This window comes from Anneissia japonica, unplaced genomic scaffold, assembly GCF_011630105.1.
Source record: "Anneissia japonica isolate Jap-2015-1 unplaced genomic scaffold, ASM1163010v1 scaffold287580_len341680_cov180, whole genome shotgun sequence".
NCBI lineage: Eukaryota > Metazoa > Echinodermata > Crinoidea > Comatulida > Comatulidae > Anneissia > Anneissia japonica.
This window is the reverse complement of record NW_022717063.1, coordinates 174,038-187,282: the sequence shown is the minus strand read 5'-3', so window position 1 is coordinate 187,282 and position 13,245 is coordinate 174,038. Positions and strand designations below refer to the sequence as shown.

The 13,245-nt window shown below is 35.0% G+C and overlaps 1 protein-coding gene across 1 annotated transcript in view; it reads left to right on the top strand.

The window, feature by feature from the left end:
* LOC117110107 overlaps window positions 1-13,245 on the top strand; it is a gene marked incomplete at its 3' end in the record, with an annotated part of 35,185 nt that overhangs the window by 14,873 nt on the left and 7,067 nt on the right. The window contains exons 11-18 of the mRNA XM_033252708.1: window positions 1-379; window positions 1,818-2,066; window positions 3,631-3,793; window positions 4,200-4,327; window positions 5,259-5,519; window positions 8,176-8,793; window positions 9,791-10,036; window positions 10,744-10,853. Coding sequence (XP_033108599.1) covers window positions 1-379; window positions 1,818-2,066; window positions 3,631-3,793; window positions 4,200-4,327; window positions 5,259-5,519; window positions 8,176-8,793; window positions 9,791-10,036; window positions 10,744-10,853 — 2,154 coding nt within the window. The remainder of the gene's footprint in view (window positions 380-1,817; window positions 2,067-3,630; window positions 3,794-4,199; window positions 4,328-5,258; window positions 5,520-8,175; window positions 8,794-9,790; window positions 10,037-10,743; window positions 10,854-13,245) is intronic.

Sequence of the window (13,245 nt, the reverse complement as noted above, 5' to 3'; positions counted from 1 at the left end):
ATTGCTACAACTCAGCCTGACACAACAAGTGTGGATTTAACAACTGATGGTCCAACTACAAGCATTGATACAACTCAACCTGACACAACAAGTGCTGATTTAACAACTGATGGTCCAACTACAAGTATTGCTACAACTCAGCCTGACACAACAAGTGTGGATTTAACAACTGATGGTCCAACTACAAGGATTGCTACAACTCGGCCTGTCACAACAAGTGTGGATTTAACAACTGATGGTCCAACTACTACAGACATTGCTACAACTCAGCCGGTCACAACAAGTGTGGATTTAACAACTGATGGTCCAACTACAAACATTGCTACAACTCAGCCGGTCACAACAACCGTGAATTTAACAACTGATGGCCCAACTACAGGTATGTGTTCCATATTATAATTTAGTAACATCTCCTCTCTAAAGGAGAGGTACTTACCCTAGGCTTGCCTCTTCGAAGATGTGGTGAAGGTATTGAAATAGCGCGCGTCTGTGTGTGGTGTGTGTGTGTACTGCCGGGCGTATAGCTCTAACACTACTGGACCGATTTACTTTATTTTCACACATTGACAATGTTACATGTATCTCGGTCCTCAAATATGGTGTTGATCAAAAGTAGGATGAAGATTTTTGAATGTTATTTATGTAGTTTCCAGCTACAATAGCCGACAGAACCAACTCAAGTCGTTTGGCTAGGCCGAGTCGACTCGAGCAGATCGACCGTGTCTCAAATTTTAGCTGGCGGACTGCAAGCAGTCCGGATGGCTTACAAAATCAAAATCGCCTGAGTGATGGGCTTGCCTATTGCCTATGATGCTAGCCTTGTGTGGTGGAAGGAGCTGTCGAGCGAATCCACTATATACATAAATATGGCACAAGAGCTTGAGGGTTGTAATCTCAGGTTATTATTATTATTATTATTATTATTATTATTATTGATCTTGATGTTGGCGCAGCGGTTGACGTTTAGGCTTTCAATCGTAGGTCGGAGTTTTGAGTCTCTGCTGTGCAGATTCGCTTGTGTCCTTGAGCAGCACTTCAGCTACATTGCTTCAGTCCACCCAGCCATACAATACAAATCTTTCTTTGTTCTGGAAAGCTCATTTCAATACAATTGATGTACTGGTTTCCCAAGAGGTCCAGATTAAGTAAAAATAATTTAACAAAATAACAGAAGAAAGAAAAAAAGAGGTAAAAACAATAAAAAATACAATGCACCAAAGAAATGGTTTAAAAAAAAAAAGTTGTTATAATTATTATTATTATTTTATTGTTATTGTTTATTTTTAATAATAATAATAATTCTATATTTATATAAACAATATTTTTATAAAATATATCTTGTTTTATTTTTTAATAATTTATTATTTTAATTACTATATCGCCTCCAAAGGAGGAGGTGAGGGTATTGCAAAGGCGCGCATCTGTCTGTCTGTATGTGTGTGTGTGTGTATCTGTGTGTGTGGTATGTTTGTCCTTCCGGCCACATAAATCAAAAACTACTGTACTGGACCAGTTAACTTCAAAGTTTCAACAGACAATCGTTACAGTTGAAACAAACTCAAAAACTGTTATTACTGTAATAATTGTAAATTTTTGTACTTTGTTTTTTGTTTTTTTTTAATTATTATTATTCGCACTAGCAAACAGTAATCACTCAATGAAAATTTTGAGACTTATCTAAAATTTACCATAAACATGTTACTGTGTGCTTAGTAACCAAACCTAATTACACAAGGTACTACATTTTTAAAATTTAATTTTTAATTGGTTATAAAAAATAATATTTCTTCCTAAATAATATTGTTGATTTTTGATAGTGAAGTATATACTTGTTGTCGCTGATATAAGCTCATCTGGAATACTCTACTCAGAGATTAATCATCAAGAAACGGTTAACTTCACCTTCAATCAGTTGACCATTTCTCCGCCACCTGGAAGTCCTGTAGCTGTCGACTTCAATTCAGACACCAATTATTTTTATTGGTCAGATGTGTCAGAACACAGTATTTGTAGAACTCAGAGGATAGCTTCTACTAAAGAAACAATTGTATCTATTGATGGAATGGGTGAGTTTAAATTGCAATAATCTGGTATTTTATAAATTGATAATTTTGATAACGATAAATATGAGGTGTACCCTATCACGTTAAAAATTAATATCTTATATCTTTCTCTACTTTTAAAACTTTTTGTTAAGTTATCAACTAATTTTTTGATTGATTGTCTGAAATCAGATCAGATGAAATAACTAAGTCCAAATTTTTGATAGTAGAATCGTGCCTATTGAGAAATACAAATAATATGTTAGTATTTCAATTTTAGGTTGGATCCAGGGTAATAAAATACACAAATCACATTTTTTTACAGGTATCATGCAGCGCAGTGGCGTAATGCCTATGTGATCTCATGCGGCGCTCCGGGGCCCCCCTCTCGGCCCGGGACCCCACCAAATTTGTCCAAAAAAAAAATGAAAATGGAGATAAAAAGAAAATTATATACACAATTTTAAGTCTATGAGTGCCATTTTCTGGCCATCTAGCCGTGCCATAATAATACATTTTCTTTACTCAGTCACACAAGGGCAACAGCATAATGTGTGTCTGAAATTGACTGTAGGACATATATAATATCCAGCGGTGGAATAAAGAGTGAGGATGGGGGAGGGGGGTGTTGTCGGCCTGGAGCTGCTGGCCCGGGGCCCCACTAAATTTTTCAAAATATTTTTTAACTGGAGAAAAATATTTTCACAATTTTATGTCTGTGAAGTGCCATTTCTGGCAATATAAAGGTGCCATATTCATAAATTTTCTTACTATACCTCAGCCCCAACCATGGCGGGTCTGAAGTGGTATAGATGTAACTGTGAAAGTCCCTCCCTGGCCTCAATTTTTTGGATCCATATTAGTCAGAACACAGTATTTGTAGAACTCAGAGGATAGCTTCTACTAAAGAAACAATTGTATCTATTGATGGAATGGGTGAGTTTAAATTGCAATAATCTGGTATTTTATAAATTGATAATTTTGATAACGATAAATATGAGGTGTACCCTATCACGTTAAAAATTAATATCTTATATCTTTCTCTACTTTTAAAACTTTTTGTTAAGTTATCAACTAATTTTTTGATTGATTGTCTGAAATCAGATCAGATGAAATAACTAAGTCCAAATTTTTGATAGTAGAATCGTGCCTATTGAGAAATACAAATAATATGTTAGTATTTCAATTTTAGGTTGGATCCAGGGTAATAAAATACACAAATCACATTTTTTTACAGGTATCATGCAGCGCAGTGGCGTAATGCCTATGTGATCTCATGCGGCGCTCCGGGGCCCCCCTCTCGGCCCGGGACCCCACCAAATTTGTCCAAAAAAAAAATGAAAATGGAGATAAAAAGAAAATTATATACACAATTTTAAGTCTATGAGTGCCATTTTCTGGCCATCTAGTCGTGCCATAATAATACATTTTCTTTACTCAGTCACACAAGGGCAACAGCATAATGTGTGTCTAAAATTTTCTTTTATTTTCTTCAGTTTGTCTTTACCACAGCCTCTTGGATCCGCCCATGAATTTACAGTAGGCCTATCTTTTTAATAATTGACTATTCGTGTTTATTTGTTTTCAGTGGTTGAAGGACTTGCCATTGATAGGATTGGTGAAAAGCTTTATTGGACTGATTCTGGTTCTAAAAGTATTGTGAGGACCAATTTAAATGGAACTGGAGAAGTTCAATTAATTACTCAAGATATATTTAAACCTAGAGCAATAGTGCTGGATGTTACAAAAGGGTATGCTAAACATAAATACCACACGAGATATTTGACTGTTCTAGTCAGTTTATGTACATTATAGTTCCATCAAAATGCATGCCATCTGACCATAAATACTTGAGTAGGCCTAACCATTCGATTAATCTATCATTCAATTCGTCACCGTTTTCACAAAGTGACACAAACTTCAAAAATCATATTTTTTCAATTTTTTTTTCTTTGACATTTTGATTATGTACATCGAACTTTACCTTTTCATCTAATTTTTAAGAGTGGAACTACACTAATTAGCTAATTATGTGAGTGCCACTGATTCAAAAGCGATTTCTAATAAATATTAAATATCAAATATCCTGATTACAATTCATAAGCATATTTATAGATAGATTTATTGTAACCTTTGAGTTTAAATTCTATATTTTAGTCATATGTATTGGACGGACTGGGATGCACTAAAAATTGAAAGAGCAAATATGGAAGATGGAAATAACAGGACTACTTTGGTTGATTCAGGTCTACAGTTACCAAATGGTCTAGCACTTGATCTTCCTGGTGAGTCAATTAACAATAGAAGTAATCAGGATATTTGCTTCTCACATAATGGAACAATGTTTTTATTCTAATTTGTATTCTAAAGTGACCTCTATTTGTTGCAGGGACAGAAATGATATAATTGAAAATTATGGTATGACACATGGTATCAACATTAAATTATACTATAACACATCAAAGCATGGGCTTAGCCAGCCAGTGAGTCGTCCGGCCGTCTTTTGGACAGCCTACAATTATTTAGGACGGCCACTTTTACTGTGACGGCTTGGACATCTTGGCCTAATCAGCTCGGCGTAGCCTAATTGGGCCTGGTCTACCTTTAGCAAATTCTTTATATTCTTCAAATCTTTATATTCTTCAAATCTATCGACTGTTACATTCTTATTAATAGGTCCATGATTAAAATAAACCTAAATCATATTTACGTTTGATAAAAACAACATTTATTGATTGAATGTACGTTGTTGTCGTACCAATATTCGGTGGGGATTCCCAAAGATGGGCGTAGCCCGTCCATTGGCCTAGTGCCATGCCCACTGGCTTCCATTTTCGACAGCCTACTTCCTTTTTCTGGATAAACCCCTGCATCAAAGGCATCAGCATTAAATAATGATCAAATTTTGATAATTATTTTACTGAACAAAAACCAGAATTTTTCTATGTTAATTGTTTAGTATTTGTTGGATGCGACCCCACATTATTGCATCACTGCAAAATGGTTGCGATTTTATCTCTAAACTGTACTATGACATATGCATATTTTGTATAAACAAACAGGTAAACGATATGCCTATATATAACTTGATTATATTTTAGTTTAATATCGTTTTCCTCTTTTTATTTATTTTTGGTCCCATTTCACTGATTAAAAATATTAAATACATGTGAATTAATTGAAAGAAATATTACATACATATTTTTTTTCCAATAGTAAACAGACTATACTGGTGTGATGCAGGAGATTTCGGTCGGATAGAATATTCAGATTTATTTGGAGAACAACGTACTCTACTTTTAGCAGGCTCGAATAATTACGATTTACATCCATTTGCTATTCGTGTTTTTAAATCTTATGTTTATTGGACTGACTGGGATCAGGATCATATATTGCGTGCAAATAAACTCACTGGAAGCAACATTACTGAAATTGGTGAAACTTTAAATGAACCTGCAGGATTGTATATTCATGAATGTGAGTTGATTATCATGCAAACAGTTGTAGGCACCTAATATTTTTTTATTTCGATGGCTTTATATTGGTAATGGTTGATGTGATATAACAGGCAATCTCATCTCAACACCAGTAAAACATATACAAATACTACGTTTTTGTACCAATCCATGTTTACTCTGGGAAAGGTGCGGCCACACACGCCAACTAACATAGCGAATGATAAATTTGGTTGACGCGAGTTGTTGGTGCCTCCAACCATGAAGGAAATATAATAAATTAAGAAATTATTATTATATTAATTAATTATTTCCTCCATACTGGAACTGTGGCTTTGGAAATGCTCCTGCTGAACCTGGGGTAAAGGTTGAATAACAAAAATTTCCCCATCCTCTGCCAGCAGAACACCTACGTTTGCACTCCCTCTCTCGCCGTTAAAATTCCATAAGTCATAAGAATTGCAGGCAAACTCATCAGAAACATAAGATTGTATGGTATCCCATCCATGCTTATCGGGCGATTTTAATAAAAAATTTTTTACCCTGTTGAAATCCTGCATTTATTTGGGGTCCTGAGGAGGCCGGCTTTACCCACCCGAACCAGAAACCAAAGCAGATTTCACTTCTCGATTGATTTTAACATTAATTAATCTTTGGACACTCAGAATGAGTAATAGCGCAGAAAGTTCCAACACAACAGGCCAACACATCTCCAATAGGCAAAGTATGATCGAAGTCATTAGAAACCTGGTGTCTTTTTGTATGGTTCAGTGACCGGTGGAAGGCCACTGAAGCTGGTGATGTTTGTTTTCTAGATGCTCAGAAATGCATTACCATTTACAGATATGTGTTGGGCCGGCCATAATGACTAAGTATTTCAACAAGCACTAAAACTGTGTGGAAGGGGGATGAGAAACTGTAACAACGCAGTTAGAGATTAAAGGGTTTTTTTTAGAAAGTTGAAATTAGAGTTTTAATCCTGTTTCATCAAAGTGTTTTTTTTAAATATTTTATCATAATAGATTGTACAGTATGTCTTTATGGTAATTATACAGAATAGGTTAAGTATAATCTTGAGAGACAGCCAAAAATTGCACAATTATTACCCTCACCTCTCCGAAGGATTAGTGAAGGCTATTACAATAGCGTGTCTGTGTGTGTCTGTTTGTATGTGTCTTTCCGGGCCCATAACTAAAAAACGTCTGGACCGATTCATCCCAAACTTTTACACATTGACAATATTACATGTGTATTGGTCCTCCTCGAATTTGGTAATGATTGGAAGTAAGATGCAGATTAGAATGTTATTTATATTCATATTTCATTTGGCAACCGACAGAAGGATCTAAAACATACTGTTGTAGATTTCTCTGCCAGCTGGTAAGAAGCAGGAACGTACCATTATTGTGCAGGTCTGGGATAGCCGGATTCAGGCTGGCTAGGAAAAGTGCGTCGTAAAATATGAATGACCGTTATAGCCTAAATTGTAAAATTGTTAAACTAGTACAGTAATACTTCTAATAATAATATTTAAGACTCAAACAAAGTATAAAAACCATAAAATGAGCAAGTCTAAATGATGACTAAGGGCCCGTTCAAGCAAAAAACGGCAACCGTATTCCGTTTATTTCACCGGGTGGTCGACCGTTCAAGCAAGTTTTAGCTCACGGTAAATACGTGTAACGAAAAAACTACTCCGGAAGTAAATTTCAACTTATCCAATGGTCAACAACCCATTCTTTGTATAATTGCTACCTCCATGCTAAAACCGGCTCGCGTACACACAGCGCCGCACGGTGGAACGATAATGTAGCTCAATAACTTATAATGGCTGCTTTAAAATCTGTACGTAGGCTAGTTTATTCATGTTTATTTCTCCGAATAATGGTAAATCTACAAATCGTTCGCATAGATATGCTACTAAATTTAGATTTCGTCGTGCATGTGTGAGGAGGCGAAGGAGAGCTGCAACCACGCCTGGGCCATAACCTATTGAATTTCGCGCTGGGCTGTGGACAAAACATTTTGAAAAACAATTAAGGTTGATTTATCATCGCCTCCGGCTCCATGGTCATTCCATACACGGTATTCTACCCAGCAATTTGGTGGTCAAAATTGTTGCGGATAATCCAGATGGTAAGGTAATTAGACTAGTGTCCGAGCAGTTTTAGAAAGTGTGTACCGGTGAATTAACTGGTAAATCGCACGGATATTTTTTCGCTCGAACGGGGCCCTAAGGCTTCTTAAGGTCACTTCACTGCAGTGAATATGAGCCGATTAAATTTTAGTGTTTCGTTGTTTGGTTGATGGTTGTATTGTTTTCTATATGGGGGTGGGGTGGGGTGGTTATGATAAATTACTAACTGGGAAAATTATTACCTATGCCCCCCCCCCCCAACCCAAGATCCCTGTTACGCGCCTGTGTGAATTAGGTTAGTTTTCAATTTTAATTACAAATTCGAAAAGGTTAAGTTTAACAATAAAAAGTAATGATTAAATTGGCCTAACTGTCGAAAACATATCTGTCCTAAGATTTCACAAAAGAAACCTTTACACTCATTTCAAAATAAAAATAGGGTATTCTGCTTTAGAAATACAAAATACTAACAAAATACTAGGCCTGAATCCAAACCAATCCAATTAAAAAACTAATCTGATTGTATACTGTCCAACTACAGACATTGCCACAACGGAGTCCGACAAAACAAGTGTATATTTAACAACTGATGATCCCACTACGACAGACATTGCTACAACTCAGCCTGACACAACAAGTGCTGATTTAACAAATGATGGTCCAACTACAAGCATTGCTACAACTCAGCCTGACACAACAAGTGTGGATTTAACAACTGATGGTCCAACTACAAGCATTGCTACAACTCAGCCTGACACAACAAGTGCTGATTTAACAACTGATGATCCAACTACAAGGATTGCTACAACTCAGCCTGACACAACAAGTGTGGATTTAACAACTGATGATCCAACTACAAGCATTGCTACAACTCAGCCTGACACAACAAGTGCTGATTTAACAACTGACGGTCCAACTACAAACATTGCTACAACTCAGCCTGACACAACAAGTGCTGATTTAACAACTGATGGTCCAACTACAAGCACTGCTACAACTCAACCTGACACAACAAGTGTGGATTTAACAACTGATGGCCCAACTACAGCACAGTCTAGCACAAAAAGTGTAGAATTAACAACTGAAAATCCAACTACAAGCATTGCTACAACTGAGTATGGCTCTACAGGTGTTACTGTATCTCAGTTTACAAGAACAGGTAACCTAAATATTTTATATTCTTGCTACTACTTGAGCACAATATGTGCACCACCCAACATTACCTCACTGCAAATAGGCCTGTCACTTGTAATAAATGGTAGGCCTACTGTGAATTTAACACAGATATTTTTTAAAGACTATATTACCATTGAGAATGCAATTTCTTCATGATCTTAGGCAGTTGATATCAAACCTAGAAAGAGACATACTGTCCACTGTCTTATAGATGTCTACCGTAAACTTATGAGAGCCTCTAAGAGATCGCACAGCACCAGTGGACCGATTTCTCAAAGGCTATTGATATGGTGGATCACAATGTTGCCTTTGAGAAACTACTTAATTTGGGGATCTCGCCAGCAATTATCCAATGGGTGGCTAGTTTTACATCTTTTTACACCACATACATACATATTGCAAATACAATCCTACAAAAGACACTTTTTCAGATAATTACTGATATGTGTCCTCACAAAATGTGTCTGATGTAAAAAAATCTAGAGCGTACTCTAGAGGCAGTATTATAATGAAGTGACATAATATAGAATCAATTTAGCACTATATAATTAGTAGAAACAATTCTGGAAAATAAGAACACTGATAAAAGTCTTATCAGGTATAGCCGGCCTATCAACATAAAAGTTCCTTATCAATTGTTTCTTCTATATTATGGTACCGACAACCTCAAAAATACGCTCTATTATCTTTTCTTTTTTTTCCCTTTTCTTTTATTGTTTATTCTGGGGGACTGCTCACGGATAAAATCCCTGGTCCTCCGCAGATCCCAGCAAAGAAAATAACAAATGAGGAACATTTCATAAAACAAAAAACATAAAAACACAAAAAGCTGTACTACCTATTTTTTTTTTTTTTTTTAGAAAAAATCTCAAAATACCATCTTTAAAAACATTGTTCTTTCACCTCACTTTTATATATGTTTTTATACAGTATATATGTTTTTTATATGTTTAAATTTACTATTCGTTTATTTCCTGTAGCACCAGTGTTTTCAGTCACACCATTGTCAATAAAGGCTGAACTTTATGATACAGTGAACCTTACTTGCAACGTGCTCTATTCGAATGACTGGCAGTGGTGTAAAGACAATGTCTCAATTTCATATACAAAGAACCAATTCTTAATAACAGTTACAATAACAGTAGAAAATCAAGGTTATTACACTTGTTGCGGATTCGGAGCAGATAGTAGTGTTTATTCAAACAGGGTTCCATTAATTGTGAAAGGTAGCGTTTCCATACATTACTTTTCCACTACCAAGGCTGTGTACCTTAACATGTCTGTAGTATATAACATCTATCATTGGAAAAGAATTATTTTAGTTATTATTATAACTATTATTAGCAAGCCAGTATAAGATAAATATGGTATAGTTTGTAAGTACGATTGACTTCAGACTTGGTAGAATGCAAGCTAAGACCATGCTAAGATGGAGCCTAGTGGTTTTGGTACGTGTGTGCATATGCTAACTGCTCATCTGCATAATTGATAATTCACTAATCTGGTAAGTAACTTGCCATGCTAACTAAAGTTTGGTAAGTCTGATTGGCTTTAAACTTTACACAATGCAAGATAATAATGCTACGGAGTCTAGTGGTTTGTTTTTTGTTCATGATTTTTTGATCATGTTTTTTTCGTTGTTGCTGTTGTAGTACGTTGTTTGTTACTACAATAACTAATGTTCAGTAAGTCTGAGAAAAATTACCCCGTGGTTAGGCTATGCTTATGTCAATTAATTTAATTTTAAATAAATAATATTATGGTTCGTTGTTTAATGACCTAACCAGCTTTGCCTATATATTGTGTGAGAGATAGCGTATACTAAATGCATTTATGTTTTCAGTGGTGTTTCACTATTTCGTCATTAGAAATATATAGTATGAAAATAATTTTTGTCATGGTTTTTATTCTTTTTCAATTCTGACCTACTCAGGTACTTCAATTTTTTCTGTGTCTTTGACGTTTGACCGTCCCTTTGAGGTAAATTTTAACGATCCATCTTCGACAGAGTTCAAACAGCTATCTTCCAATATCTCAGATTTTGTAAGTACAACCAAATGTCTTCTGAACAACACAATATTTCATCTAATATATAAAATACTCAAGTTAAAGCCTGTCTCTTATACACATCTAGATGTGTATAAGAGATGTGTGTATATACTGTATACTGTACTTCAGTGTGTACTGAACATACAACAGATCCTGCATAGTACTTTGACATATATATTAGTATCATAAAAAAGGTGTGAAGTTAGATAACTAATACCTTATGTGTGATCAGATAGCTAATAGAAATAGTTTGGCTTACTAACAAATATACATTATTGGTTGATCGCTTGATATACTGTACTTAAAAACAGTGGATTAAAATATACAGTTGCTGACCCATCAAAATTATTAAAATAATAAACATAATAAAGATGATAATAGCAATAATAAAAATAATTTAATACATAGTAATAGAAATGATATAATGGTAAATCAAGGTAAATAAAAGGCGCACTTAATAAAATGACCAGAAATGTGTCATAATATTGACGGCTATTTTTTAACCTATTGTATGCAATATAGTAATTGAAATAATATAATGGTAAACAATGGTAATCAAAAAGAGCGCGCTTAATAAAGAAATATAATACACCAGAAATATGTCTCGCGTGACATGATGTTCTGAGCTGTAAGCCTAGTTAAGATGCATGTACAAAGGAGTAATCGCTGACAAAGCATAGGTCTTTATTCAGCCCCTTTACATGCGATTTAAGATAAAAGATCCAACGTATTTCAGCACATCGTTTTCCTTTAAAAAGATCTGTAGTTGGACCCTATGATGATGAACCTTAAATCTTTGATAGAATGGCCTGTAGAATTAAAGTGTTCACTAAAGCCGGAAACTTACTACGTCGTACAATGGTCATACGACCATCACACGACAAATCCACATTTGCTTCCAGCGAGCGATAGACGCATGGCAATTATATATATATATATAATCAAAGAGAAGTTGGTGCAAATCATCAGGATATTTCTAATGAACGGATGAAACCTATGTTGGACTTACTGAACACACCTTTAAAACCAGATTCAATGGACACAACAGCAATTTTAGAAATAAAACTCAGAAAAATGCCACAACTCTAAGTCAATATATATGGACACTAAAAGATAAGTCTATGTTGTATTCCATAAAGTGGAGAATCCTAGCCAAATGTAAACCTTACTCCACAGCTACTAAGAAATGTAATTTATGCATAATAGTAAAATATTTCATAATTTGTAAGCCAAACTTAAGTCCTCTTAACCACAGAAATGAACTAGCCAGTTCATGTAGGCAAAGAAAGAAACATTTGCTATGCAACAACTAACTTAAACAATAGGCTACTAAGGACCATTTATCTATGCACCATGGTAATTAACATATATTCGCTGTTAGTTTAATAAACAACTTGGTATGCTTATTATGTATTTACGCCTGATGAGTGTGGGTAGCTTTTAGCTACTCATACGAAACAAGTTTGTAGCTAAGAAATACAGAGGGAATCGTTTGAAGTTTGTGCACATTGTGTTGCCCTCTGCGACCGACCCAAATTTTCCAAAAAATCGGGTTGCTCTGTTAAATTTATTTCAATATACACTTGGTTAGTATTTATTCCGTCACTACTTTGACTATTTTTTGTTTGGAAAGCTTTCCATCCTTCTGTTGTGGTTCCTACGAGCCCTTAGGCCTAGGGTCTTCCTTAATAAGGACTGCAGTTTCAGGCCTAACCTATTTCAGGTATTAGTCAAAAAAAAAAAAAAAAATCCGATCTCGATTATTTTCTATTTTGGTAAGAACTCCTCTTCATGTTTAGACCACATTTTATGCAACTCGCCAGATAAAATTGCTAATTTCGGTGTTAATAATACCGGAATTAGTGATCACATGCTCACATTTTCTACTCGTAAATCTCGTACAGTAAAATACACTTCTCATAAAACCATTTACTCACGATCTTTAAAACGTTATAACAGAGATCCCAAGTTTGAAAACCAAAAAATAGGGAGATTTTTTTCATGAAGCGATCGCCTCCTGTAGCGACGCGCTGTGACGCCTTACAACGCGCTGTGCAACATGAAAGTATTACACAAAATGAAGAAAACAAACAATTTTCATCAATTTGTTTACTTTTAATTAACAATTTTACATTTGTTTACACATTGCAGTTGGCCTAAAATATAAATTTATAAATATTATTATTTATTTAGCATTTAGCTAGTAAAGCGTTCTTGGCAGCAGTCAACAAGGCTTTGCTTGGTTCATTGGCATGTTAGAAGCTACGGCTGATTTATTACATCTCATCAAAGAACATAGAATTCTAGCAAGGTAACTGCAACTTGCAAGATTCACACGTTTGCTGAAAAATCAAAAATATATATATATTTTAATTTAGTATAGTAA